The following is a 15,833-nucleotide window of genomic DNA, read 5'->3' as shown; positions in this document are numbered from 1 at the left end:
AATAATATTGGTTAATCATAAAAGTTTGCCAGTATATTTTGTGGATAACACAGCAGGGTGGCGACAAAGTTAACAACTTTGATGTGGAATCCATGAAAACAACCCAAATTTCTGCCTGACACACCTCGTTTGATAAGGGGACGATGTATGGAGGCAGCTATATGGACGACTTTTGGACGTAGCAATGGAGACAACGTGTGGAGGCTGCTATGGAGACAATTTAATTTGGATAGTGCCTGTATGTGGCAGTCCAAAAAAGTTTTCAAACCAGAGGAGCAGGTAGGTGGCCCTCCAGAAAAATGAAATAGATTGAGTGCCTGTATGTGGCAGTCCAAAAAGGTTTTCAAACCAGAGGAGCAGGTAGGTGGCCCTCCAGAAAAATGAAATAGATTGAGTGCCTGTATGTGGCAGTCCAATAAAGTTTTCAAACCAGAAGAGCAGGTAGGTGGCCCTCCAGAAAAATTGAATAGATTGAGTGCCTGTATGTGGCACTCCCAAAAATTGTTTAAAACAGAGGAGCGGGTAGGTGGCCCTCCAGAAAAATTAAATGCATAGAGTACTATAGCTAGCTCAGTGGGCCCTGTCAAAAAATAGCCAGTTTCCTCTGCTTTAGTGTACAAAGAGGAGGAGAAGGAGGAAAATGAGGAGGAGTGCATAAATTATTCAGGTTGAGCTTCCTTCACCTGGTGGAGATTGGAAATTATGAGAAATCCAGGCTTTATTCATCTTAATAAGCGTCAGCCTGTCAGCGCTGTCAGTCGACAGGCGTGTACGCTTATCGGTGATGATGCCACCAGCTGCACTGAAAACCCGCTCGGACAACATGCTAGCGGCAGGGCAGGCAAGAACCTCCAAGGCGTACAGTGCCAGTTCGTGCCACATGTCCAGCTTTGAAACCCAGTAGTTGTAGGGAGCTGTGTGATCATTTAGGACGATGGTATGGTCAGCTACGTACTCCCTCACCATCTTTCTGTAAAGATCAGCCCTACTCTGCCGAGACTGGGGACAGGTGACAGTGTCTTGCTGGGGTGACATAAAGCTGGCAAAAGCCTTGTAAAGCGTACCCTTGCCAGTGCTGGACAAGCTGCCTGCTCGCCTACTCTCCCTTGCTACTTGTCCCGCAGAACTACGCACTCTGCCGCTAGCGCTGTCAGAAGGGAAATACTGTTTCAGCTTGTGCACCAGGGCCTGCTGGTATTCATGCATTCTCACACTCCTTTCCTCTCCAGGGATGAGAGTGGAAAGATTTTGCTTGTACCGTGGGTCCAGGAGAGTGAATACCCAGTAATCGGTGCTGGAATAAATTCTTTGAATGCGAGGGTCACGGGATAGGCAGCCAAGCATGAAATCTGCCATATGCGCCAGAGTACCAACGCACAAGAATTCACTCCCCTCACTGGCCTGACTGTCCATTTCCTCCTACTCCAACTCCTCCAACACCTCTTCTTCTGCCCATACACGCTGAACAGTGAAGGACTGAACAATGGTCCCCTCTTGTGTCTCGCCAACATTCTCCTCCTCTTCCTCCTCATCCTCCTCCACCTCCTCCGATATGCGCTGAGAAACAGACCTGAGGGTGCTTTGGCTATCAACAAGGGAATCTTCTTCCCCCGTCTCTTGTGACGAGCGCAAAGCTTCCGACTTCATGCTGATCAGAGAGTTTTTCAACAGGCCAAGCAGCGGGATGGTGAGGCTGATGATGGCGGCATCACCACTGACCATCTGCGTTGACTCCTCGAAGTTACTCAGCACCTGACAGATATCAGACATCCACGTCCACTCCTCATTGTAGACTTGAGGAAGCTGACTGACCTGACTACCAGTTCTGGTGGAAGTTGACATCTGGCAGTCTACAATCGCTCTGCGCTGCTGGTAAACTCTGGATAACATGGTTAATGTTGAATTCCACCTCGTGGGCACGTCGCACAACAGTCGGTGAGCGGGCAGTTGGAGGCGGCGCTGCGCTGCCCTGAGAGTGGCAGCATCTGTGCTGGACTTCCTGAAATGCGCACAGATGCGGCGCACCTTCGTGAGCAAATCAGACAGATTGGGGTATGTCTTGAGGAAACGCTGAACTATCAGATTTAACACATGGGCCAGGCATGGCACATGTGTCAGTCTGCCGAGTTGCAGAGCCGCCACCAGGTTACGGCCGTTGTCACACACAACCATGCCTGGCTTCAGGTTCAGCGGTGCCAGCCACAGATCAGTCTGCGCCGTGATGCCCTGTAATAGTTCTTGGGCGGTGTGCCTTTTATCGCCTAGGCTCAGCAGTTTGAGCACCGCCTGTTGTCGCTTAGCGACGGCACTGCTGCTGTGCCTAGAGCTAGCGACTGATGGCGCCATGCCCACTTATGGTAGTTCGGAGGAGGAGGTGGAGGAGGGGTGGGAGGAGGAGGAGGCATAGTAGGCCTGAAAGACCTGGACCGAGGTAGGCCCCGCAATCCTCGGCGTCGGCAGTTTATGACCAGCCGCAGGGTCAGACTCGGTCCTAGCCTCCACCAAGTTAACCCAATGTGCCGTCAGCGATATATAGTGGCCCTGCCCGGCAGCACTCGTCCACGTATCCGTGGTCAGGTGGACCTTGTCAGAAACGGCGTTGGTCAGGGCACGGATGATGTTGTGTGACACGTGCTGGTGCAGGGCTGGGACGGCACATCGGGAAAAGTAGTGGCGGCTGGGGACCGAATACCGAGGGGCGGCCGCCGCCATGAGGTTGCGAAAGGCTTCGGTCTCTACTAGCCTATAGGGCAGCATCTCCAGGCTAAGCAATCTGGAGATGTGGACATTAAGGGCTTGGGCGTGCGGGTGGGTTGCACTATATTTCCTTTTCCGCTCCAGCATCTGGGGTATGGAGAGCTGAACGCTGGTGGATGCTGTGGAGGATCGTGGAGGCGACGATGGGGTTTTTGGGCCAGGGTCCTGGGCAGGGGAAGACCCAGCTGACACAGGGGAAGGAGCAGTGGTGTGCACGGCCGGAGGTGAACGGGCTCGGTGCCACTGAGTGGGGTGTTTAGCCTGCGCATACTGGTGGTAGTTAAGCTAGTAGTGGTGGAACCCCTGCTGATCCTGGTTTGGCAAAGGTTGCACACCACAGTCCGTCGGTCATCCGGTGTTTCCTTAAAGAACCTCCAGACTTCTGAAAATCTAGCCCTCGCCGCGGGAGCCCTCGCCACGGGAGCTTCACTACGTGACACATTTGGCGCTGATGCACCAGCTCTGGCCCTGCCTCTCCGTCTGGCCCCACCACTGCCTCTTCCAACCTGTTCTGCTATAGGACTCTCCTCCGTCTCAGAAGCACTGTGTTCACCCGGCCTCTCAACCCAGCTTGGGTCTGTCACCTCATCATCCTCCGATCCCTCAGTCTGCTCCCCCCTCGGACTTCCTGCCCTAACAACAACTTCACCACTGTCTGACAACCGTGTCTCCTCATCGTCGGACACCTCTTTACCCACTTCTTCCACTACGTCAAGAAGGTCATCATCACCCACAGACTGCGACTGGTGGAAAACCTGGGCATCGGAAAATTGCTCAGCAGCAACCGGACAAGTGGTTTGTGACTGTGGGAAGGGTCCAGAAAACAATTCCTCAGAGTATGCCGGTTCAAATGCCAAATTTTCCTGGGAGGGGCGGACTGGGGGGGAGGAGGCTGAGGTGCAGGAGCTGGAGGAGTGCCGATTTCGGTGACATGGGTGGACTGCGTGGAAGACTGACTGGTGGACAAATTGCTCGAAGCATTGTCGGCAATCCACGACATCACCTGTTCGCACTGTTCTGGCATCAACAGTGCTCTACCACGAGTCCCAGTAACTTCAGACATGAACCTAGGGAGTGTAGCTCTGCGGCGTTCCCCTGCTCCCTCATCAGCACTTGGTGTCTCACCCCGCCCAGGACCACGGCCTCTGACCCCTGCAGTAGTTGGATGCCCACGTCCCCGCCCTCGTCCTCTACCCCTAGCCCTCGGGTTAAACATTTTGAAAATGAAAGTTATAACTTTAATTTTTTTTTTACTTTTTTTTTTTGTGTTTTTTAATTTTTAAAACCAAACGATGCTATGCTATTGCTATGGCTATTTTCTAGCCAAGTATGAAAGCACACTGCTATGCCAGATGAGATGACGCTGAGTTATGAAAAAATAAACGTAAAATAAAAAGTAAATGGCAGACTGTGCCTAATTTCAATCAAACCCCTAATAAATTTTCCCACTTCGGTCTTTGCGATGGATATGTGCGTCACTAAGCGCTAAACACAACGGTCGCAAGTCTCACTGCAAATTCCTCACAATATGGTAGTAGATGCACTACAGCAAGGCCAGCCACCAGCAGATCAACCAGAAATAAAATATATAACGCTATTGTAGGCCTAAGTAAGCCGTTTGGATTCTCCTATGGCTATTTTCTAGCCAAGTATGAAAGCACACTGCTATGCCAGATGAGATGACGCTGAGTTATGAAAAAATAAACGTAAAATAAAAAGAAACTGGCAGACTGTGCCTAATTGAAATCAAACCCCTAATAAATTGACCCACTTTGGTGTTTGAGGTGGATATGTGTGTCACTAAGCGCTAAACACAACGGTAGCAAGTGTCACTGCAAATTCCTCACAATATGGTACTAGCTGCAAATAAAAAAAAAAATGTATAACGTTATTGTAGCCCTAAGAAGGGCTGTTGGGTTCTTGTTGAATCACTCCTGCCTAACACTATTCTAATAGAACAGCCTAACGCTTTCCCTGACCAGCAGCAGCTCTCTCCCTAGCGGCATCCAGACAGAGAATGATCCGAGCAGCGCGGGCAGGGGCTAGTCTATTCCAGGGTCACCTGATCTGGCCAGCCAACCACTGCTATCGATGTGTAAGGGTACCACGTCATGCTGGGTGGAGTGCAGAGTCTCCTGGCTTGTGATTGGCTCTGTTTCTGGCCGCCAAAAAGCAAAACGGCTGGAGCTGCCATTTTCTCGAGCGGGCGAAGTATTCGTCCGAGCAACGAGCAGTTTCGAGTACGCTAATGCTCGAACGAGCATCAAGCTCGGACGAGTATGTTCGCTCATCTCTAATAAATACCAATAATGAGGTTGTAACTGCCGTAGGGGCACTAGCTGAAGCTCAGAAGTGAATGTGCTACAATAGACTTCTAAGAACATAGAAAAAATTAAATAAAACAAGCATAAAACAAAGTGCATATAACTTATCTCTGTTTGTTTTGGATAGTTTTCCATCATTTCTCCATCTGCTTCTTTGGTAATTTATCAATCTCACTCTTTCTTGTGTTAAATTAGTTTTTTTACCCCAGATCTCTTTTTGAGACATGCTGGTTATTGCATTCATTTCTCTCTGTCTATTGCTTTGCTTTTTTTGTGTATCCACATTCCTTGCTGCCATATTGGATTTGAACCAGTACTTTTTGACTTTACTTGTCTGTCAATTATCTGTTGTTTGTTCCTCAGTGTCTTGTCGCTCCTGAACCCGGTTTCCTCTACCAACCAGATGGAGTAGGTTTTCCCTCTCACTTTGCAGGGTCTCTTAGGGACTTTTAGCAAATTCCTGATAGTGGGTTTGCCTGCTTTAGACAGGGCTATGTTGCAGGGCTAGTTTGCCTCCACTTGCCCAGTCTGACAGCTTTCACCAAGTCTGGTTGTGCTGTTTGCTGGACAGGTTCTTTACACTTATACTGCAAAAAATATAGATGTTCAAAAATAATAAATACTATACATACCGGTAATTGGTAATGCTGTTTATAAAGGAGATACTAGACTAAATATATCCTGCATTTATCCCTCAACAAACATCTACATATATTACAACACTAGCCCTGACCACACACTGTAGAAGACTTCACAAGTTGTTATATGTGTGATTTAAACATTTCAAAAAGGAAATTGTGGACTAATAGAGAGGAAGTACTGATAAGTGCAAGGTAATAGGGGCCAGAGTTTTGCTGCCTGCTCTCGTTATCAACTTTCCAGGACAGTTTACAGCTTAAAGATTTACATTATTATGTGTCATGTTGGCTGATTTTTCATGGGTCGTTATGAGAAGTTAAGTTGTTGCTCAAAGAATATTAATTCCATCCATCCATGATAAATTATGAAGGTAAGTAAGTCTTTGCCTTTATTATTAACAACTGGCAGTGTATATGTATATATATATTTATATATAAAATATATATATATATATATATATATATATATATATATTTAGCAATACAAAGTAATAAGTTATAAATTATATCTTAATATGTAACCGTAGCATATCTATGTTGGGAAAAATTGGTATGGAACTTTTGATATGTTTGGAAATAAGAGTATTTCAGAGTAGACGTTTTGAGTGCTGTTTCAGTATTTGCAAATCTTTGTCAATATTGTTGCATGTATTTTATTTTAAATATGAACATAATCATTTTAATAAGATTTTTCATCTAATTAAATATGGTAAATAGACTTTCTGCAGCATTGTAGATTATTGTTGTACTTGTATATTGTGCAGTACCCACAGGCTACTATGAGTATAAACAATCTTGGGTGACCACCTTCCCCAAAATGGCGGCGTCTGCAAGTCACAATGTTGTGGGTGTTACTGGCAGAGGTTCGGGTCCGGGCTTTCAGATAGCCTAGCAAAGTATTCTTCAGAGTTGCACCTAATTTATATTTAAAATCCAGATGTGAATGTATGAAAAAGTTGGAAATTTAAAAAGACGGAAATCAACTCCAGTCCAGAGAAGATGTAGGAAAAACTTTAGTAGTTGCAGAAGAGTTTAAGACTTTTGTGTGATTTGTTTGCAACTTTTTTGCAACTTTTTAACAAAACAAACAAGTTCAAATTTCACAAAAAACAAATGCAGAAATGTCCACGTATAAACGTATTAGTATAATAAATTTACGTTACCTGATGGTTACATATAAATAATATTATTGGTAATAGCAATACATGATATATAAGTGATAAAAAATTATTATTAATAATAAATTTGTATTATTTAATAACAATGATAATAAAGTTTTCAATAAGTATACAATTACTATTACTTCAACTAATAATTATTATATATATATTACTGATATTATTCTTATTATTGATATTGTTATTGTTATTATTATTACGTTAATAATATTATTTATTACTATTATTAATTATATTCAAAATACTAATAGTTGTAGTATAATTTTTAGTTTGAAAGCACTTAATGAGATAATTAAGATTATAGTATGTTATTTGTAAAACTTGAAATATGGTGAAATAGCTTTTCGCCTTTTATTGGTGTTAGGTTTATTTTTGGAGAAAATTTATGAAGACAATGGTTAATACTAAATAATCATGATGAATATGGAGAGACATGTTGAATATGCTCTGCTAAATCTTCCGGTGGAATCCAGTCATTCCCAATTGGATATTCCTAGTAGAAGTGAAGTATCAGGTAAGTTTACTAACTTATCATTATTCTTCTCCGTGTAAACAAAAATAACAGCAATGTAAAATATTACACCTCAAAAGTGCCCTAAAGACCTCATCAACTATAAATGTGTCTAATGGACTTGCATAGTGGGGTCTTTTATTCAACAAGGGATAAAGATTCCTGTATCCATGATTTTAAAGGAAACCTACCACTTTAAAATCGTAGTTATAAGCCTCAAATACCTTGCACCAGCTCAGGGTGAGCTGGTGCCGAAGCATATCTTCATTATTTCCAGAAAGGACTGTATTGCTTGTAAAAAAGTTTTAATCTTTATATTCTAAGCACGTTGCGATGCACCATAATACGCGCTCGGTGCACCATGTGCGTGATCGTGCGTGCGTCTGAATAGGAAGTGCCGGAGAGCCAGTGGCGTCACTGAGCTCTTGGGCACACTCGCGCCTCCGCAACTTCACGTGCAAAGCCGGCCAGGATAAAAATTTTAAGTTGTGCAGGCGTGAGTGTGCCCGAGAGCTCGGTGACGTCACCGGCTCTCCGGCACTCCCTATTCAGGTGCACGCACGGTCGTGCACATGGTGCGTCGAAGCGCGCTTAGAATATGAAGATTAAAACAGTTTTACAAGCAATACAATAATTTCTGGAAATAATGAAGATATGCAAGGTATTTGAGGCTTATAACTACGATTTTAAAGTGTTAGGTTTCCTTTAAGCGAAATCTGGGATGTTGGTGGCCAACAGGTGTCTCTGTCACAGATGTATACTTAGACTTTGTTGGTAAAAAAGTTTTCTATAGTCAAATCTTAAGTGCAAAAGATGAATGATTTTATGGAATTTATCGCCAAAGGAGTTTGCTCCAAAACGCGCATCAGGTGCACCCACACCCCATATTGTGTACCCAATCTTGATGTAAGTGGTGACTATTATTCGTATGTGATTCTTATTAAGGTTGATAATGGGTTATCTATTTACCACTTCACTATTACCGTATTTGTGAAATGCATTTTGGGGTGTGTGATATATTTCACTAGCGAATAATATTATATACACGGGTGTAGGGGCTCCGTATCAGCTACGAACACACTATGGGCTGTATCCCATGTCGGTTTTTATGTTTGTTTGTCTAAATCATGAATTATAGTACTATATTTTAACTTGCAATAATACAATTACTACTCATTTACGTAGTATCATGTAGAAGTGTTCCCTGTATGTACATTTTGGTTTAAATATTATCATCTAGGAGTTCTATATACAGGCGGTCCCCAGGTTTCATACAAAATATGTTCTGTAGGTTTGTTCTTAAGTTTTTTATAATTGTAGCTCCAACCAAATTTTATGGTCTATGTGACAATTGGACTTGAAAAATGTTGGATTGTCATAAGAACCAGAATTAACAATAAAGTGTAATTGCAGACACCTGTGATAACTGTTATAGCTGTTTATTGTAGCCTAAGGCTAAACTACAGTAATTTACCAACATCCAGATGTCCGTTTGTAACTAGGGGTTGTCTGTAAGTCAGGTGTTCTTAAGTAGGGTACCGGCTGTATATCCATAATGCAATTTTTTTTTTTGCAGTGATTCCTTTTATGTATGCTGCAGTATTTTCGGCTTGGTTTGTTGGTAAAAGAGTTTTTTATAGTCAAATCTTCAGTGCAAAATCAAGTGATTTCACACTAGAGATTGCTGATTGTGAGCAATTTTTCTCCACATGGCTCGAAAAGAAATAAGTTTCTCAATCTCCATGGAAGGAAAATGTGAATTCAAATGTACAATCAACAAGCGACACACAATGATGTCATTACCCAGTCAGGACCTAGACAAGCCCATGAATTAAAAGAGCACAAAAAAGGCAGAACTCCAGGATTTAGAGTGAAAGAATTACCATGCTTTATTCACCATAGGTCGCAACGTTTCATCCCCTAGTGGCTTTCTCAATATATCTGTTATTGAATATGGAATAAAACCACAAGATTTTTTTCACTTCATCTGGTGTGCTGCGCAATTTCCTCTGTACATATATATATATATATATATATATATATATATATATATATATATATATATATATACTGTATATTAGGTATACTGACCTAAAGAAGACTCAACAAGTTATGCTATAGAACAAAAAAATGTACACTTACTGTACTTACACGTCCCAGTGCGTCCGTTGTCCGACGAGGATTCGGGTTTCCCACGATCCACTAAGATCGTGCGTCCAATTTCCTGCATGTGTCGCTTCCCCCGCTGAGGTCCGCCGGAGTTCACCTTCTTCTTCCCAGTGCATGTGAGTGCTGTTCTTACCACACAATTTGCTTTTTAAATTCTGCGGTTTGACCGAATCAGTCGTGTTGTCCGACGTCCACATCCCCCAAATTTGTGTTGCATCGGTGCCGGCTTGCATGCAACACAAATTGGGGGACGTGGATGTCGGACAACACGACTGATTCGGACAAACCACAGAATTTAAAAAGCAAATTGTGTGGTAAGAACAGCACTCACATGCATTGGGAAGAAGAAGGTGAACTCCGGCGGACCTCAGCGGGGGAAGCGACACATGCAGGAAATTGGACGCATGATCTTAGTGGATCGCGTGCACCAAAAACCTGGGGCAATTCAGAGCAAAATGGAAAAGAATCGCAAAACCCAACTAAAATGCGGAATTTGTACCCTTAGTAAATGTGCCCCAAGGGCCATAAGGTATTTAAGAAGTGTCTGCGCCACAGTGTCGCACATAACTGTTTTGTAGAGTGGTTGCACTATTCTTCATGTGACAAAAATTTATACAGTGAATGTGGTGTTTTGGTGCTCAGTCGTACTGTGCACCAGATTTATCATGCAAAGTCACAAGTTCCACGTTAAAGGTGCCATGTTAAATGTCTCAAAAATGTCGCACAAATGTTTAAAGTGACTTCTTTCCATTTTCTAAGTTTTTCTTAAGTATGGTTTCGTCTGGATTTTTTTCTGCACCAAAAAATGTTGCAAATTTTAGACATTGCGACATTTAGCACATCTGCAACAGAAGATAAATGTGTCTTACTGACGAAAAACAAATGTCCCAAAAAGGGCGCAAAAGTTGCAATGCCCCAAAATAGTCTAAAAAAAAGACCGAAATAAGTAAAAAAAAGGTTCTCTGTAATTTTTCTGGTGCAGTAAAATTCTAGTTGGGCTGAAAGGTTTACTGTTTTCTTTCAATATGGGCAAAGGTAAGGTCTAATAGAGGAGCATAAATATGCTGATACCACATGCCTGAAGTAGCAGATAATCTGAGGTCATTATAGATTCAGGCAATGCATCACACGCACAGCCACAGGAGGAGTCGTGATAATAGATCATGAGATTTATTAAAAGTTTCTGAGGTAAAACTGTTATACCAATCAGAGCTCAGCTTTAATTTTATAACCTACCGTGGGAAAATGAAACCTGATCTTTGATTGGTTGCCATGGGCTCTTAGTTATGCTCTTAGACACTTGTGATAAATCTCCCCCAATGTCCACATCTTTCATTTATGGTACATTAAATAGTAGGTGCCTAATTCTGTGGTTCATGTGATCCTTGATGATAACCCTGAAACAAGACACAGCTGCTCTAATGTATACATCAAAGATTAGTTATCATATGGTTAAACTTTAAAAAATTGCTTTAAATGTGTTCCCTGTTTCATTTTATTTCTAATGACAGACCAAGAACCAAGGAACAAAAGCCAATGCAATATTTGGTATCCTAAAATCACAATTGTCCTCTTTATTCTCATCATTATTCTCGGCTGTACAGTTGGGATACTTGGTAAGTTATGTTTTCTATTTAGCTTTTGCACTAATATAAATGTCTCTGTAACTGTAGAAAGGCCGCATTCACACTGACGTATGCCCACTTGGCTACGGCTAGGCGGGTATATGTCCACCGCGATGGAGAGGAGGAGGGGTGACCCCTCCCCTCTTCATAGAGATGCATGGTGTACGGCCGTGCACACGAGGAAAGATAGGACGTGTCCTATCTTTTCCTTGTGTACGGAGCAGTACGGTGCCACAAGTGTGCAGCCCTGTATCGCTTTGTACACCTATTGATGTCTATGGTGGATGTATGTGCAGCCGCAAGCTTGCATGTGAATGTGAATGAGGCCTTAGGGGTACTGTAGTTCACATAGCTCACATAGACTCCCGGTTGTCAAAGCAATGAATTGACGCCCCCAATGATGTCATGGGTGGTGGCAATGGGGCCCAAGATCTCAGCGTCAAGGTGCTGTCGGCATTTATATGTCCCCAGTGGCTTTGCCTGGGGCATACAAATGGTTAACAGCCGTGGTTGGTGCCAGCATCATAGTGAGTGTTAGCAGTGGGTGTTTGCTGCGCTATCCAGCAAACTCGCGGTGTGTATGAAAAGGACACAGCCCATGAGCCATCTTCATACACTTGATGTTGCACCATGACGTTTGGGAACGTCATGTTCCGGGAAGTGGTTAACATGAATTTTTGGAGCATCAGTATAATTTTTCCATCTATTTTAGGGCTTTCATATTTTGATTTTGACAGACATGCCCTGTATTGTTAATCAGCTAGGGCATTTTCCTGTGAAAAAATCATTCAACAGCCTCCCATGATTTTAGAAAGCAGGAGGGAAATCTTGGCTGTATTGCTCTGTGTTGGTGTTGCTAATCCTAAAATACAGGCAGTCCCCTACTTAAGGACACCAGACTTACAGACGACCCCTAGTTAAAGATGGACCCCTCTGCCCACTGTGACCTCTGGTGAAGCTCTCTGGATGCGTTAATATAGACCTGCAATAATCAGCTGTAAAGTGTCTGTAATAAAGCTTTATTGATAATCCTTGGTCCCATTACAGCAAAAAAATGTTAAACACTGATTGTCACTGGGGCAAAAAAATGTTTTTGTCTGGATCTACAATTATAAAATATACAGTTTCCACTAAAATACAAATTCAACTTCAGAACTAACCTATGGACCCTATCTTGTATGTAACTGGGACTGCCTGTACAACTTTAAAGCATAAAAACTTTTGCATAACTGTACACTAAGCCAAAATAAGCAATTCTCTAAGGTTGCATTAGCTAGCTGCAACCGTTTGTCAACTAGCAGCTAGCAGTTATCTTGCAATAGGAATCTGTAGCTAGATGGAGGAGAGGAGGGTGGGTGGATGTTGTTGGTAGGGTTACTAGCAGGTGTGCACGCTCCTGATCAGTAGCTACTGGGTGCAGGAGAATATCCCGGCAGCATGTAAAAAAACTCCAGGACCTGGAGTGATGTCATAAGCATGTGATTAGTAATTACACGACGAACATGTGTTATCTAGCATAAAATCACATCTTTATTTATAGCAAAAATTCATACATCAGAAAAACAAAATTAAAAACAATTAAAAAGGCTAAGAACAAATTATACCAAAATTATTCAAATGAATTCCATCCTGGAAAACTTTGTATATTTTCCCAAAATCCCCCTAGTAAAGCATTAATGGCTGTCAGACTTCACACGCCTACTCGGCGGCCTTAATTGGCAGTCTCCTTAAGGAGAACTCTTACTTCCTGACCCTAGTTAATAGCCTCTCACTCAGCCTCTTCCCTACCCCGTACTGAAGAGACCCAACCAGGTAGAGATATACTGGTTTGGTTTTAATCCTACATCATGTCATAAGGCCTCTTCTAGGTCGTGCTTGATGTCAAGGGAGCTGCCTTACAAGGTAGCTAAAAGAACAGCGGTTTTCTGTATGCCATCCTGGAAAACTTTGCATATTTTCCCAAACAAATGAACACAGGGAGGACTGCAGCACCTGATAATTCCAGCAAACAATCCCCTTATAGAACCCTATCCCAACCAGAAAGCTCCACATATATATAGGCAGGTATGTGGGCGTGGTGGTCCCCGGCGCTAATGACTGCATGTTTCAATCAAGGGAATAACTGCACATGCTCCCAACAAAAAAAAAAAAATCATGCACTAGATGAGAATATCAAGCTATAACTGAGGATACATAACCTGCCATGGAAAATTACCATAAGTCCGGGAGAGTGGAAGGGAACAAGGGCTCACTGTGGCCCATGCGTATCACCACTTGTGTACAAACAGTAACACTTATTCTGTGTCCTAATTGGCCGGGTTTGTTCATGTTCACGTGAATGCCCTGAGCGCTATTATCACCATTTCCCAAAGCTGCTGTCACAACAAGGAAGTCCCACCCACTTCAGGAAAAACTGTGAGGATTTTAAATATAACTTCATATACCTATTAGCTCTATATCTCAGGATAGGAAGAAGCCAGCAGAATGATAATGGTATCGTTGGAATTTTTGTCATAGGCTCTCTCCTGCTGTGCTAAAACTATTTTTTGTCAAGTAACTTTACAGTTACGCTTTAACTATTTCCACTACTGCGTTACTACAAAAACTTACTAGTAGTGCTCCTCAGCCTGAACTGCAGGTTCATACCGAACATCCGTCTCTCCCGTCTCCTGCTGCTATGTGATATTGAATAATTTATGTTCCAGATTTTGACATCAACCATCATCCATCTTGACCTGTAGTTGTCTTACGCCACGTTCTGGCAATTGACTATGTTCTGACTTTGTTTCCATCATTAAATATGTCCTCTTTAGAGATGAGCGAGCACTCAAATGCTCGGGTGCTCGTTATTCGATACAAACTTTTCCCGATGCTCGAGTGCTCGTATCGAATAACGAACCCCATTAAAGTCCATGGGAGACTCGAGCATTTTTTCACTGAAAGAAAACATTAAAAGAACAGTGCAGAATAAAACATTACAGATGTTTACAGATGTTTTCCTTGTAAGAACACATTGAAAGAACACTATTCTTCCCTTTGCAGGTGTTCGTGCGTGTCTTCCGCTAAGTTAGGAGATGTGCATGAACATCTGGAATGTGAAGAATAGTGTTCTTTCAATGTGTTCTGCACTTAAATGGTCCTGTGTTCACTGTTTTCACTGTTTTTATTCTATTCTTGACTTTTCAGATGTGCGCGCACATCTCCGAACTTATCAGAAGACACGCGCGAACACCTGCAATGTGAAGAATAGAATAAAAACAGTGAAAACAGTGAACACAGGACCATTTAAGTGCAGAACACATTGAAATAACACTATTCTTCACATTCCAAATGTTCGTGCACATCTCCTAACTTAGCGGAAGACACGCACGAACACCTGCAAAGTGAAGAATAGTGTTCTTTCAGTGTGTTCTTACAAGGAAAACATCTGTAAACATGTGTAATGTGTTATTCTTCACTGTAAACACTGTTCTTCACTGTCTTTTATTAATTTAATGCTCGATCTCGAGCCAGCGAGATACTTGTCCGAGCAACGAGCCGGTCCGGGTATGTTAATACTCGACCGAGCAGTATACTCGGACGAGTATACTCGCTCATCTCTAGTCCATCTCTACCCTCTATCCATACTGCTCTCCTTATGATATGTGATATATATATATATATATATATATATATATATATATATATGTGATGTTGTTTTCCTAACTCTACTACAGCTGCATTTGTGCTAATTTAACAATTTGTTATTCTGAGTGTGAAATATAAAAATATCATTTGTCACTGAGCTTTTTGTTCAATATTGTTGGCGGTATTTAATTTAAGAGGAAAAATATTATTCATTTTTATTTCAGTTCATCAACTTTATTACAAGGATGAGAAAAGTGGAAAGGAAAGAAACTGTGAGGAAGAGATCAAGAACAACTGTTCATATGTTGCTATGAGAGATCAGCTGTGCATTAAAGTTCCAAATACTACAATGAATCAGGAAAATGGTAAATTATGTAGAAAACCCCTCATCCCTCTTCAGACTTCAGGATCTTTGGGCTTTTTTGTGAAAATCTATTCCAACTTCAAACTGAGGAGAAGTTATGTGATATTCTCCAAGATGGGGTGCTACCCACCTTCTACTACCTCCAAAACCTAATTCCATGTGTGAACTTTTTGTGGTACCTTTGTGTCACCGGCTCTCTGGTTGCAGCAGTGGAAGCAGATAGTGTAAGCCTGTTAAAAGTAGTGAATAATTAAGAGATGCTGAAGCCCAGAGGAGCTCTGGTGACACTCCCCTGAGACCTTCAGGCTCATTATATTTTTTAAAATATGTTTTTTGGCAAAACGAGGGCACACAAAATTGAGTAGCTGGTCCTGACCAAAGGGACACACACCAGCATGTAAGTGCATTTGGTTTATACTACTGGATCTATTTTACTTTTTCATTAAAGGGAACCTGTCCCCAGGAATGTCATTTTTAACTGGTGACAAGTTCCAATGCCTTTGCAAGCTTTCTGAATAACTGTGGTGGGAAGGGGAGGCAGCTGCAGACTGTATGTACCTGTGTCAGTCCCTTCTCCTTCACACTCATGCAGCTCCCACCTGACTTCCTACCTATTTCATGCATGAGGAGACACTTGCAA

The 15,833-nt window shown here is 42.4% G+C and overlaps 1 protein-coding gene across 2 annotated transcripts in view; it reads left to right on the top strand.

Moving 5' to 3' along the window:
- Positions 1 to 15,833, top strand: part of LOC140105727 (natural killer cells antigen CD94-like) — a 39,632-nt gene that overhangs the window by 5,233 nt on the left and 18,566 nt on the right. Inside the window, exons 1-4 of one of the 2 annotated variants that reach the window (XM_072129753.1) lie at positions 5,907 to 6,090; positions 7,262 to 7,411; positions 11,089 to 11,193; positions 15,054 to 15,194. In XM_072129753.1, the coding sequence (XP_071985854.1) occupies positions 7,312 to 7,411; positions 11,089 to 11,193; positions 15,054 to 15,194 (346 nt within the window). In that variant the 5' untranslated portion in view covers positions 5,907 to 6,090; positions 7,262 to 7,311. Of the gene's footprint in view, positions 1 to 5,906; positions 6,091 to 7,261; positions 7,412 to 11,088; positions 11,194 to 15,053; positions 15,195 to 15,833 lie in introns of those variants that run through there. The other variant, XM_072129754.1, reaches the window with a different exon arrangement.

This window comes from Engystomops pustulosus, chromosome 11 (assembly GCF_040894005.1).
Source record: "Engystomops pustulosus chromosome 11, aEngPut4.maternal, whole genome shotgun sequence".
In the NCBI taxonomy this organism is placed as follows: domain Eukaryota; kingdom Metazoa; phylum Chordata; class Amphibia; order Anura; family Leptodactylidae; genus Engystomops; species Engystomops pustulosus.
Note: the sequence above shows the minus strand (reverse complement) of the source record. Positions and strands in the feature narration are given on the sequence as shown.